Source organism: Hoplias malabaricus, chromosome 18 (assembly GCF_029633855.1).
Source record: "Hoplias malabaricus isolate fHopMal1 chromosome 18, fHopMal1.hap1, whole genome shotgun sequence".
Classification (NCBI taxonomy): Eukaryota; Metazoa; Chordata; class Actinopteri; order Characiformes; family Erythrinidae; genus Hoplias; species Hoplias malabaricus.
In genome coordinates, this window is record NC_089817.1 from 19,480,869 (window position 1) to 19,495,266 (window position 14,398).

The window sequence follows — 14,398 nt, forward strand, 5'->3', positions numbered from 1 at the left end:
TGAATACCTTCAAGATACAATTTCCTATTATGAGCCTTCACGTTTACTCAGATCACAGAATACTGGATTTTTAATTGTTCCCAGAATTCAGAAGGCCTCAGCTGGGGGAAGAGCCTTTTCTTATAAAGCCCCCAAACTCTGGAATGATCTTCCAGAAAATGTTCGGGACTCAGACACAGTCGCAGTCTTCAAATCTAGGCTAAAAACTCATTTGTTTAGTTTATCTTTTGGTAGTTAATGCTCCCCCATAGATAAAGGCAGCAGATCCGGGGGGGTCCATGGACACAGGAAATTATAGTAAACTGAGACGCTGGTGCTGTCGTCCCGCCGCTTCTCGCGATCACTCAGGTTTGTTGACGGTGGAGCGAAGGGATGCTAGTGTTTCAGGATGCTCCCGTGTCTGTGTGTCCTCCTGGTTCTCTCCTTTTAGTTAAAGCTGTCATAGTCAGATCTGCCGGAGTCATTAGCCACACTCTGGAAATTTTCATATTTTCTACTTTACAAACACAAAACAGTTCAAAACTAATTCCATCCCTTTACATCTTTCCGAGTAAACAACTGCCCACCTGTCTGTCTGGACACTGATGGATGACTGTCGAGATCCTCCTCCACGCTTCAGATCAGTAGCCCATGCTCCAGCAACCACCAAGTGCCTTGAAGCTGCCCCTACACTGAAGTTCTCACGGACTACTAACTATTAACACCAGTAGATTGACCAGAGGAGGACGGGTCAACCCTTGTGAGCCTTGGTTCCCTTGTGAGGTTTCTTCCTCAGCTGGGGGAGTTTTTCTTTGCCACTGTCGCCCCTGGCTTGCTCACTTGAGGGTTTACATTTGTTTTTTACATTTCATGTCAAATCTTTGTCTTACTGGAATTCTGGGAAGTTGCTTTGTGACAACATCAGTTGTGAAAAGCGCTATATAAATAAATTTGATTTGATTTGTGTTCAATGTGCTTATGATTCTCACAAAGGGCATACAGTGGTTTACATCTGTTTTGCATCTGAACTGAATGAGACCAACATGTCTGGTTTTGTGCTGTGGTCTCTGAGAAGCAGTGTTGAGATGTCGAATTACTTGGACAGGCTAAGGGTACCAGCTGTAGAAGACTACACTACAAAACTATATAAGGCACTGCGTTTTGGGTCTAGCTCAATTCTGCACCCATTGCCCACCTTTATCAGCTATACTCATGGCAGTGACCAGTAGTAGTGACCAGTAGTAGCACCCAGTAGTCCAGGTCTGTGTCTCTCCACTGCCCTCTGTTTGCTGCCCATACTCCCACACTGATTCTCCTCGCACAGCACCAAACCGCCAGTCCTTAAAATCTGACAAGCAGCTCCATAAAATCCCTCTTGAAAGCTGTCATTCTTTGTCTGTAACAATTCAGACAGTATGTGTTGTAAAAATTGATAAGGTATTTAAATTTAAAAGGTATTTATATTTTTCTTGCATTGGCTGGTTCCTGCAGTCTTTAAAATGTATCAAAATAACACAAAAAAAGACCAGATATGTCTTTTTAGTGCTGCTAACTTGTGTATATTTAAAAAGTTCAGATACCACACCACAGAAAAGCAAATAACTTTTGAAAGCATAGAAAATGTCAGCAAAGCATATATATATATATATATACACACATATATATATATATATACACACACACACATTAAAATTTTCTTCTTTGATAGTTTTCCAAATCACAGTGTAAGAAGAAAGCTTAAAAAGGATGTAGGGTCCCTTCATCCATACTGTTACAATGCTGACCTGGGAGAGAGGGAGATGACAGAATAAATAAGGGGTATTATTACACCTTGACATATGGATCATTCTCTGTCATATTATAAAGGGTAGCAGAGCCCCATCCCAGTCAACAGCCCTGCCACTACAGGCTATTTATTTGTTTTTCATCCAGATGTACAGCTGAAGCTAAGGGGTTTAGATGCCTCTTTCATGATCAGAGCTGCTGCAGTTCAGTAATAATATAAAACTTCTAATATTAAATAGGTATCCAATATCAGAATGTATAAAAAATGTATCCAGTTACATCCACATGCATGCACTACTAATTGCCTGATGCAGCAAAGCAGACAGAAAAGTAGCTTTACATTACTAAACACAATTTGAAAGCAGAGCGAGTTAGTAAATTAGGACTGGAGATGTTTTTGTTCTACACTGCTGCATGTAGACAGGCCTCAATCTGCTGGAGCTCCTGCAGTTCCTCAGAGTGAAGGTCACAGTGAAGGGAGAGGAGATGCTGGGCCCTTGAAATTACTGATAAAGCAGACTGTCTGTCTCTCCTGCAGGGTTTTGAAAAAGACAAAAAAACAAATACATACCATGGATAGAGGGATTTTATGTTTAGTTGTCAATAAAGGCTTTTAGAGTATATCTTAAAAAATCTGAATAAGGAGAAATGCCTTACCCATTAAAATAAACCTGTGTGAGTTTAAACAGCTGTTGGCCCAGCTCCACACTGTCCTCCCCATACTGAGAACGAACAGCAGTTATACTGTGCTTCAGATGTGATGCAGCCTCCTTCCAGTCCCCTGCATTTCACACAGTTATAAATACATGCTTTCCAGACACTCTTCTGTGAGTCAGGTTCAACATAGAATTTTGAAATATTTAAGTATATTTAACAAAACTCAAAAGAACTGCTCTCACCAATTGTAGCATATACCCGTGCTGTTGCATCAGCAAGTTTTCCCTGCACTGGGTGCATCTTCATTAAGATGCAGTCTGCCTGAGTAGTTGCTCCTTTTAAGACATTTAAGGCCCTGTCTAACAGCAGGTGAGAAACACAAATTTAAATTCCATTTATAGTCCATTTAAACTTATTGCCCATAACACAAATATGTACAGAAATTTCCATGCTAAAATATGAAAAGCATAAGCCAATCATAGACAAAAAACATATTTTGTCATCGATTTGATATTTTATCAACTTTTATACAGTGTACAATCACACATATATTTTTTCACACCTAATTTGTAATTTTCCAAGAGTTCAAAAGCTTGATCCAGGTGGCTCTGAATCTTCTGTATTCTCCTCTGGAGTTCTACATTTGAGATTTGATAACCACAGAAGGGCAGGGAACACATATGCATGTGTGTACTCTCCTGAAACAACAAGGAAAAGCAGAATTATAATTATAACTTTTTTTTTTCCAAGTTACAATTTTTTTTGGATATATATATATATATATATATGCTGTTATACAAATTTAAAACAAAAACAAATTTGTGTGTTGGGAGTGGGGAAGTGAGAATCCAACTTAATTTATTATTTTTTTAATATATTCACAATTACCCTGGTATAAAGAATCATGGATTTATATTTGACCTTATATAAGGAAATTCCACACAAACAAACACGTTCAAATAATTTTAGATATGTTTATAAGTCTTACTGTACAAGACAAATTTCTCACAGCTGAGGGCCATGGGTGAGAAAATGTCTCTGAACTATAGATTCAGAACAGTCAACCTTTTGAGTGGTTGGTGGACCAGAAAAACCTTTCTGCCTTTCTGAGGCTGGGCTCTTGGAGCAAGCCTGAGTTCTGGAAGTGAAACTTTAGCAAAGTTTTAAACATTTTCTTCAGGGTTAATGCCAAGACATCAACTGCTCTATAACATGTTATTCAGGCATCATCGAACTCGTCTGGCCAAATCAAATTTTGCATGCCTTAATTAGCCTTAAAGGGAATGTCTGCTACTGTGGGGAAATGCAGCTCTCAGCTGCGCGGTTGAACAGTATATTTGAGGGAAAATTACTGTTGTTTGTACGTGGAAGAAGAGTCAATTTGTTTAGTTTAACACCTTTTGGAATTCAGTTAGCCGTCTCCCAAGTTGCTAGACATTTCTATCTTTGGTGTGCAGAAACAGAAAAAAATGTCAATATTACCCACCTATGAAGCAGGAACAGAACAATGCTCATTTCAGTTTGTGCTTTTCAACGTTTGGAATTCTCTACCTTGTCTAAAGCAACTCCAGATTACGCTGCCATGAGCAGAGAGAGAGAGAGATAGAGAGACTGACTAGCACACCTGACCGAGCCATTTTTTAAAATTCATTTACAGACAATGGGCCGTCAAACAAATTAGAATGTTTTTACGGTTAATGCAAGCAGACTGGAGCGCTAACAAATGGTGAGGAATCTGAATTAAAAAAAAAAAAGTGTTAAAGTGTCCTTTAATGTGGACATGTTTATAGGGGAAAAAATACAGTTGCAACTAACTTAACAGCTGTTTTCAAATAACTATAGTGTCTGTAGTAGCTGCTCTGATAAATTGCATGTCACACAAGAGACATAATTACAGGTCAATCAAAGGTTATGTGAAATAAGTAATTTTGCAAGAATTTATATAATGAACAGCAGCAGACACGTGTCACAATTTTATTGCTTCATGGACAGCTGTTTTACAGGTATAGGTGTAAAATACATAATACACTGCTCAAAAATAAAGGGAACACTAAAATAACACATCCTAGATCTCAATGAATGAAATATTCCAATTGAAAATCTTTAATTGGAACCTTCCAATAGTGGAATGCACTGAGAACAAAATAACAAAAATGATCAATGTAAATCAAAATTATACCATGAAAGTCTGGATATGGAATCATATTTATAATCATATATCATAATCAAAACAAAAGTAGAAAATCAAATTACTGGCTGATCCAACTTCAGTGGAATTTCCTCAAGATAATTTAAAGTGAGGCTCAGTAGTATGTGTGCCCTCCACATGCCTGTATTACCTCCCCCTACAGTGCATGCTCCTGATGCACGTTGTTGAGCTGTAAGCACAAGCCCCAATTGTGGACGTCAGGCCCTTCACCCTCCCTCATGGAGTCTGTTTCTGACAGTTTGTGCAAAAACATGGACATTAGTGGTCTGCTGGAGCTCATTTTGCATTTTGAACTGCACCTCCTGTTCTTCCTTGCACAAAGGAGGTGGTAGTGGTCCTGCTGCTGGATTGTTGCCCTCCTATGGCCCCCTCCACGCCTCCTGGTATCTCCTCCATACTCTGAACACTGTGCTGACAGACACAGCAAACCTTGCCACAGCTTGCTTTCATGTGCCATCTTGGATGTGCCAAATTAACCAACTTATTACACGTCGGCTGTTTTACCCATACACTTAATTTAGCCTCACAGACATGCTGTGTTTGCTTAGCTGAGTAAGGTAAAGTAGCAATAAGTGTCTGAATACAAATACAAAAAAGGAAATTGAGCATATAACAAACAGCTGGAAGACCAATTAACACTAATTAGGTCAATTGACAACATGATTGGGTATAAAAAAGAGCTTCTCAGAGTGTCAGTGTCTCTCTGAAGCCAAGATGGTAAGAGGATCACCAATTCCACCATTGTTGCGCAGAAAGTGCAGCAATACCGGAATGGTGTTACCCAGCGTAAAATAGCAAAGACTTTTAAGTTATCATCATCAACTGTGCATAACTCTAACTCTGTCCTGAAACACATCAACAACTGTGTGGACAGAATGACATCACAAAAGACAATAATAGCATTCCCTAATCAGAAGCCCTGGATGAACAGAGAGGTTCGCACTCTGCTACAAACGCCGGATTGAGGAGCACTTTGCCTCCTCTGACCCTCGACGTATGTGGCAGGGAATTCACACCCTGACTGACTATAAACCAGCCAGCTCTGTCCCATCTACCAACAGTGCTTCACTCCCTGATGAGCTGAATAACTTCTACGCTCGGTTCGACCAGGGCGACAAGATATCTTCAATAAACGATCCTCCACCAGACGACAACCCACTTGTACTTTCCACCTCGGATGTCAGTCGCATGCTGAGCAGAGTGAATGAACGAAAGGCAGCTGGCCCTGATGGTGTACCTGTCCGTGTGCTAAGAGCTTGTGCTGTGGAACTTGCGGGTGTCTTTACTCACATTTTTAATGTTTTGCTTGCCCAGGCAGCTGTACCATCCATCTTTAAGTCTGCCACCATTGTGCCTGTGCCTAAGCACTCTACTGCTTCAGAGTTAAATGACTTTTGACCAGTTCCACTCACCCCAATAATTTCCAAGTGCTTTGATAGACTAGTTCTTTCCCACTTGAAATCCTGCCTGCCTGCTACGCTGGACCCACACCAGTTTGCCTATCGTAGCAACAGATCCACCGAGGACGCTATCTCAACAGCAGTACACACTGCACTAACCCACCTGTACTGTCAGAACTCATATGTGAGAATGCTGTTCATCGATTTTAGTTCTGCATTCAACACAGTGATTCCGTCTATGCTGATATCCAAACTCAACCAACTAGGTATCAGCACATCACTCTGCCACTGGATTTTAGACTTCAATCTGTTAGATTAGGCAGCCTTCATTCATCAACCATCACCTTGAACACTGGCGTTCCACAAGGTTGTGTTCTGAGCCCGATTCTGTACTCTCTCTTCACCCATGACTGTGTACCTGCCTATGTTTCAAACACCATAGTCAAATTCGCAGATGACACCACGGTGATAGGCTTTATTACAGATAATAATGAAACAGCCTACCGGGATGAAGTACAGCCTCTGTCCTTGTGGTGCCACAACAATAATCTGGTACTAAACATGCTCAAAACAGAGGAGATCATCATGGACTTCAGACGGACTAGGAACCAAGCTCACGCCCCCATTTACATCAACGGAACTGCAGTGGATCATGTGTCCAATTTCAAGTTCCTTGGTCTCCACATTTCCAATGATCTCACCTGGTCCTTGAACTCCTCCGTCCTCATCAAAAAGGCGCAGCAGCGCCTCTATTTTCTTCGGAGTCTGAAGAAAGCTCACTTGTCTCCCAGGATACTAGTGAACTTTTACCGCTGTACCATCGAGAGCATACTTACCAACTGCATCTCTATGGTACGGCAGTTGCTGTGCTGCAGACCGCAAAGCGGGTGGTAAAAACAGCACAGCGCATCGTAGGCACCGAATTACCTACCATCGGGGACATCTAGCATAAACGCTGCCTGGGCAAGGCAAGAAACATTGTCAAGGACGTCACCCACCCAAATCATGGACTTTTCAGCCTTTTACCATCTGGCAGACGTTACAGGAGCCTCCGTTCCCGCACTAACAGGCTTCGTAACTGTTATCCGGATGAACACTATTCAGGCATTTTAAACAAACATTGCACAATCATTTCATTGCACCTTCTGTAAAGTTGTATTTAATTTATCCCTCAGTACTTAATGCATCACCTACACAATGTTTTATGTAAATTATGTAAATAATGTTATATATTGCACTTCTGGTTAGATGCTAACTACATTTCTTTGGCCCTGTACTTGTACTCTGCACAATGACAAAGTTGAATCTAATCTATCTAATCTAATAACATCGTCAAAAGATTCAGAGAATCTGGAACAGTTGCTGTGCATAAGGGTCAAGGCCGTAAAAGGCTCGTGATCTCCGGGACCTTAAACGTCACTGCACCTCAAACAGGAATGCCACTGTCAAGGAAATAACAGAATGGGCTCAGGAATACTTCCAGAAAGCATTGTCAGTGAACACAATCCACCGTGCCATCAGCCGTTGCCAGCTGAAACTCAGTTTCAGTGCAAAGAGGAAGCCATTTTTAGCAAGCTCAGACGTTTGCACTGGGCCAGGGGTCTTTTAAAATGGAGTGTGGCAAAATGGAAGACTGTTCTGTGGTTAAATGAGTCACGATTTGAAGTTCTTTATGAAACACTGGGACGCCATGTCATCAGGACCAGAGAGGACAAGGATAAACCAAGCTGTTATCAACGCTCCGTTCAGAAGCCTGCATCACTGATGGTATGGAGTTGCATGAGTGGTTGTGGCATGGGCAGCTTGCTTGTCTGGAAAGGCACCATTAATGCAGAGAACTATGTTCAGGTTCTAGAACAACATATGCTCCCATCTAGACGTCATCTCTTTCAGGGAAGACCCTGCATTTTTCAACAAGTTAATGCCAGACCACATTCTGCAGCAATCACAACATCATGGCTACGTAGGACCTGGACCAGATGGTGTCGCCGGACATATTCTCAAGGTCTGCGCAGACCAGCTGTCAGGAGTGTTCACCACAATTTTCAACCTCTCCCTGCAACAATCTACAGTTCCCACCTGTCTCAAACCAGCCACCATCGTCCCAGTGGCAAAGAAAAACACAGTGTGCTGCCTAAATGACTACCGCCTGGTCGCCCTAACTCCCATCATCTCTAAGTGCTTTGAGAGACTCATTATCCCTCATATCAGATCTGCCATCCCAGCTGACCTTGACCAACATCTGTTTGCCTACCAGACGAACAGGTCAACAGAGGACGCTGTGATCACAGCTCTCCACTCAGCCCTCACTCATTTAGAAAGGAAAAATTCATATGTAAGGATGCTGTTTGTGGACTTTAGTTCAGCCTTTAATACAGTTATTCCACAAAAAACTGGATGATCTTGGCCTGGGCAGTTCACTATGCTTATGGATATTGGACTTCCTGAACCACAGACCCCAATTTGTCAGGATGGGAGACGGCACGTCCTCAACTCTCATCTTGAACACAGACACCCCATAGGGACGTATCCTCAGCCCCCTCCTCTACTCACTCTTCACATATGACTGCTCCCCCATTCACACCTCCAATAACATCATCAAGTTTGATGATGACACCACAATAAAGTCAGCCTATAGGGAGGAGGCCCAGCATCTGACAGTTTGGTGACCAAGGAGCTGGTCATGGATTTCAGAAGAGCCACTTGCACTGAGACCATGGCCCTCCTCATCAATGGAGTGGAGAACTTTAAGTTCCTTGGAATACACATCTCTGCTGACCTCACCTGGGCCTTCAAAACCTGATACCAAGTGTGGAAGGCACAACAGAGACTCTACTTCTTCAGGAAGCTGAAGCACTCCCTCAACACTTGCTGGTGAACTTTTACAGAGCCACCATCGAAAGCCTCCTGACATACAGTTAGAGACCTGCAGCGAGTGGTTAGATAGGCAGAAAATAAAAAAAATAATCACAGGTACTACACTACCACCCGCTCCAGTGACATTTACAGTGTAGTGTATGTTGTATATACACCGTGATATATATAAATATATATATTATATATATTTATATATTGTGTTTGTAGCGTTCGACCTTATTCAAACTCTTATGATTACTGATGTTTGACTAATGATAATAATTAAAATTTTATGAGTGACTTAAAGAATTAAAACATTAACCAGTAGTTTGAGAATGAATAATGGCCTAGCTACGTGAGTTCTTCAGGATCTTCAGACTTTTAATGAACAGACTCCACACACTGTTATTTCAAATAATGGAAATATTTATTAAAAGGGAAAAGAATATTTACTTAACATAGCATAGTCTTAGGAATTCTCACTAGATCAACGCAGGTCAAACTAGTTGGAATCTAAAGATAGGCTAGGCGATATGACTTGACTAATGTGTTACTAAATGAGGTTTTGATTAATGTATAAATTTATCAAGAGACTTAATTAGGCATCAGCTTCTGAAAAGTGAGTGAAGTTTTGCTTGCTTACTCTTTTTTGCCTTTTTCACCAAGCCGTCTGGTCCCGCGGTTTCAATCTCCGTGCTCCGGGTTTTTCTCCTTATCCTCCCTGCGTCATTGAAGGTAGGCTCGCTGGAAAGGGGATTCCTTCCAGGTTGAGTCAAACACTCTTGGCCTTAGACGGGTGACGTCAGTCGGGAGTTTCCCTTCATGGAAGACTGCAGGCCTGGCTGGTCTTTCCCCTGAATGGGGGGGGGGCTTCTCAGAGTTGTTCCGTCCGTTACTCGAGTCTCCAGAAGCGATGCCTTCAGAAGTCAGCTTATAACGCTAATGTATCTGCTATCAACTAATCTCAAGGGGTGATATCTTATTCTGGCCACGAATAAGTTTCACCTGCTTTGATCAGTCGTGAGATTAAACTTAGATTGGGCGATAAAACATGAACACAATAAAAGAAAAAAAGATTATTTGAAGTACTCGACGTTACTTGTAGTTTTCTTTCACACTGCTAGCTAGCGCAAGACGTCTCTTGGAAGCTGAGTTAGGTCCTTTAGAGTCTTTGTTTCGTTGACGTAAGGAAGAAGAAGAGCGTCGCTTGAAGAAAGTGAGCGCGACGTGAGAAGGTCGCTGGAGAGCGGCAGAAGCTAGAAGAGCGGAAGCTAGAGAGAGTAGGTCAGAGCGACCAAGGTCGGAAATCAGAGAGCGGAAGCAACACATTGCGTTCCACAGTTACACTGTGTCTGCTCCATTATACGCAGCGAATTATTCAGACTTTTTTTCTCAGAATTATTCCGACTTCTTTTCTCAGAATTCTGACTTTAATCTCAGAATCTTGTTTTTTTTTTTTCAACGCTGTAGCCCTAAAACTCTGATGTAGTTCCCCCCCCCCCTCCCCTCTAAATGTGATTCAAACAATTAAAAGTAAAGACAAACAGGCCCAACCAATTGCACACGGCACTTCACATAATCTCAAGCCTGTACATATATTTTATAGTTAATATATTTTTGAATGATCTTTTTTGTTGTTTTGCACATGCACACATTTTGTCTTTTAACTCCTGCCTGAAAGATGATGCTAAAACTGCATTTCACTGTTTTAACACTGTTCTTAAACATTGTATTCTCAGCGACAATAAAGCTATTCTATTCTATTAATACAAGTTTATTCTTGAATATTTTATTTTTTCAACGGCAAACTCCAAACAGTCACCCGGAGAGGGGCTTGAACCCACAACCCCAGGACCGTGGAGTTGTGTGAAAGCGACACTATATGTTGCGACGCTGTGCCTCCCCTAAACAAAAGTTAGAATGATAAAATGGAGTGTGGCTTCATTCAATAGCTTGGCTAGGAGATGGAGTGGCTTTAGTTTAAAACTTACCATCTACCAGCAGACCTCTTGCTGCTTAAAGCAATTAAAACCTCAAATATTTGTTCCAATATCTAGGGCAAAATATTGCCAGAAGAAGTTGTAACTGCAGCAAAGAGGAATCATCTATTTATTTATACTAATTATTTCAGAAGAAGCCCTGGATGACCACATAGTGTATCTGCCATTGCAATCATCCAACAAACAACTCATTAAATCACTACATATGGTTTTGTCCTGGAGTGTTACCTGAAGAGAGTTTCCACATTTTTCACATTTCAGATAAGATGCTGATGCCAATTTCCAATTTCCAGCAGCTAGCTCCGTCTCACAAGCCTTGCAGTAGCAGTGAAAAAAATATTGCTCAAACAGGAGGCGCTGGCGTTCCATGACATCCAATCTTCTACAGTGGGGGCCTGGGTGTGAGGGATATGATAACATCAATGAAGGATGGCAAATATTTCCTTTGATAAATGCATGAATACAGTATTGATTTAAAATATAATAATAAAAAACATGTTAATGCCCATTGTAAATATGATGAGCACTTTGGGATTTTGTTGAATTCACATTTTTATAATTTGTTTAGTTTTGAAGCTTCCTGAACAGACTTCATCAGTTGTGTACCAGGCCACAAGCCAGGGACATTGTATACCATTAAAGTGTAGTCTTCACTTGTTGCAAAAAATAATAAGATATAGGCGCTGGTCATAAAATTAGAATATAACAAAAAAGTTGATTTATTTCTGTAACTCCATTCAAAAAGTGAAACTTGTATATTATACTCATTCATTACACACAGACTGTGTCGGGACAGGACAGAGAGCTGACACTTGCGGAACACAGTAAACAGTTTAATGGATATATGTTATCCAAAAGAGTAATCAAAAGGCAAGCAAGGTTCAAAAATAGGGAGCAAACAGTACCTCAGAGGATAAGCGAAAATCGTAGTAGAAAATCAGGCAGAGTTCAAAAACCGAAGAATACAGACAGTACCAAAAGGGACAAGGCAGGAGACGTAAAACGGAATAACAGGCAAGAAGTAGGCAACAAGAACTCGTCAGACTGATAACAAAAGAATGCGTTGTAAGGGATAAACCACTGCAATACTCGGCAGAGAACAATTCAGTGATAGGGGTATAAATAGGGAAACAAACAGGTGTGCGTGATTAGAATTTAGGCGAGGGAGACCGGTGGTCATGTGACTGACGGGCGCATTCTGGGAATTGGAGTCCTGGGATGTAGGCGTGACAGACTGATATTTCAAGCGTTTTTTCTACAATTTAATGCCATACAAAGTCCCTGGATTGTGGCCTGGTAGACAACTGATGAAGTCTATATTACTGAAATAAATCAACTTCTTCATAATATTCTAACTTAAATGACCAGCACCTGTATAAATTGCAATGCAAATATAAATGTTCCTTTTTCCATTTGTAATTGTTTTTACACTCAGTTTTTCTGCATGTACACTTCTTTTTAAATTATATGTTCCATTGTTCTCCTTGCTTCATCTTACTTTACGCTCCACTTTTCTGTGCTTACCTTCATTTTCTTTCATTTGTGCTCATTTTTACCCTGTTTTAATGAAGGCATGTTATGTATATTTTATGGAATTAGTATTTCAACTATATGGCCAAATGTTAGCAGACAGAAGTCCTTTGGCAGCCAAACGTTAGCAAATTTGTTTTTGTGTTAGCAGGCTTTAGAGGGTGTTAATTTTGTTAACTAATTATTTTGTAATTTGTAATTGTTGACTAATAACTTTTAATTATTAATAAGTTAATTTTGTCAATGTATAAAAATACACAGAAATAGGGAAGACTGATAAATGACCCATTATCAGGTTTCTGACTTGAAAACTCAAGGAAATAATAATAAAAAAAGGTGCTCTCTTTGCTGTTGTCAGGGTGACAATGCTAAACGAAATGATTCTTTGGGAATTCTGTGGTTACTTTGACTGTACTCCACGCTGCCATTCTCTGCAGTGTGTGCTTTGTGCCATGTATAAAATTATTTCAGAATGTGGTTCCAGAGTTGTCTGAGTGCCAGCTCTGAATAACGAGCAGCAGGAAAGAAAAATGCAGTTAAGTTAAATTTAGTTAGTGAAGAGTGGTTGAGTTACAAAAAATTTTTTCTTTCAGTGACATGGAGTTGCTCATATCAATTGTTGGCCAAAGAGTCATGGAGTTCTTGAAGACAATTCTGTCTCTGTTTTCAAGAACATTATGCAGAGCACTTTTAAATTAATTTTGGATTATAAAGTGTTTTAAATAGGAGATTCACAAGGAGTGAACTGCTGCTGGAGTCAGTGCTTCAAGAGACACCACACACAGATAGATCCAGGACAGGGCGAGTGAATTCTGGATTTCCGGTTTGAATGTCACCGTGATGACCACGCTGTGAACGAGTGCTCTAGGAAACCTACGAAATTGAAAATTAAACCCCATTAAAGTGATGCATAGTTATTTCAAGAAGTGAACAAGAAAGGGGGTAAGCGAAATATACCTGAAACGACGCACTGAAGAAGCAATTTAAAGAAGGGTTAAAGCTCATTAAACAACGCTAGCTTTTTGGCTAATGCTAAAACAAGCTGTGCTTACTACGAGCTGACACAGTGAAAGACTGCTAAGGCTATTCGTGATATGATCCCAGTAACCATTTGGTGAAATATGGCTGAATTAGACACGGTATTACAGGAAATAAGAGGCTTTCGCCAAGAAAATAATGCGCAATGGGGAGAAATTAAGGAAGAAATCCTCAAGATGAATGCCAGACTGGTAGAGGCTGAGGAGAGGATTGAGAAAGCAGAGGAGAGGATTCAGAATACCGAGGACGCCATGACGGAAATAATAAAGCTACAGTTAAAGACAGAGGAGAAATTAATGGACTTAGAAAGCCGTACGAGAAGAGACAACATACGCATTTACGGTGTACCGGAGACAGCGGAGTGAAACTTTAAAAAAATGAGTGATTTTGTTGAGAAGTTACTGCTGGAAGGCCTGGAGTTGACCCAAGAGGAGCTCGATACTCGCATCGAACGGGCGCATCGCTCTCTGGGTCCTCCTCCGCCTGGAGACGCTCCCCCGAGATCCATTATTATGAAATTCCTCAGCTTCAAAACCAAAGAACTTCTGCTTCGCAAGGCATGGCAGCAAAGAGGATTTATTTGGAAAGGTAGTCAAGTGAATCTGGATCATGACTACCCCCCCTAATTCTAAAAAAACGTAGAGAATACGCAGAAGTGCGCAGGATTCTGAAAGAACAGCAGATCCCTTTTCAGACCCTCTTTCCCGCTCGGCTGAGGGTGAAATACACCGACGAAACAAAAATCTAAAATTCGGTGTTTGAAGCCACGGAAGACATGTCTTGCAGAGGCTATGCGGTAAAGGTCGTTAAATTGCCAGAGACGACTCTAGAAAAGTTAAAGCAGCTGACCTGGACCAAGGTGGGCAGAGGACCAGGGAACAGCGCAGCAGACAAGAGGCAGAAACCCAGATATAAAGAAAAACTTAGAGCCTTCAAGAGGATAG

At 41.0% G+C, this 14,398-nt stretch overlaps 1 protein-coding gene across 2 annotated transcripts in view; it reads right to left on the bottom strand.

Moving 5' to 3' along the window:
• Window positions 1–275: 275 nt before the first annotated feature.
• smyd4 (SET and MYND domain containing 4) overlaps window positions 276–14,398 on the bottom strand; it is a 92,023-nt gene continuing 77,900 nt past the window's right edge. The window contains exons 7-12 of one of the 2 annotated variants that reach the window (XM_066650987.1): window positions 11,115–11,281; window positions 2,984–3,119; window positions 2,664–2,780; window positions 2,422–2,545; window positions 2,171–2,296; window positions 276–1,763 (exon numbers count right to left, since the gene is read on the bottom strand). In XM_066650987.1, coding sequence (XP_066507084.1) covers window positions 1,751–1,763; window positions 2,171–2,296; window positions 2,422–2,545; window positions 2,664–2,780; window positions 2,984–3,119; window positions 11,115–11,281 — 683 coding nt within the window. In that variant the 3' untranslated portion in view covers window positions 276–1,750. The remainder of the gene's footprint in view (window positions 1,764–2,170; window positions 2,297–2,421; window positions 2,546–2,663; window positions 2,781–2,983; window positions 3,120–11,114; window positions 11,282–14,398) is intronic. The other variant, XM_066650986.1, reaches the window with a different exon arrangement.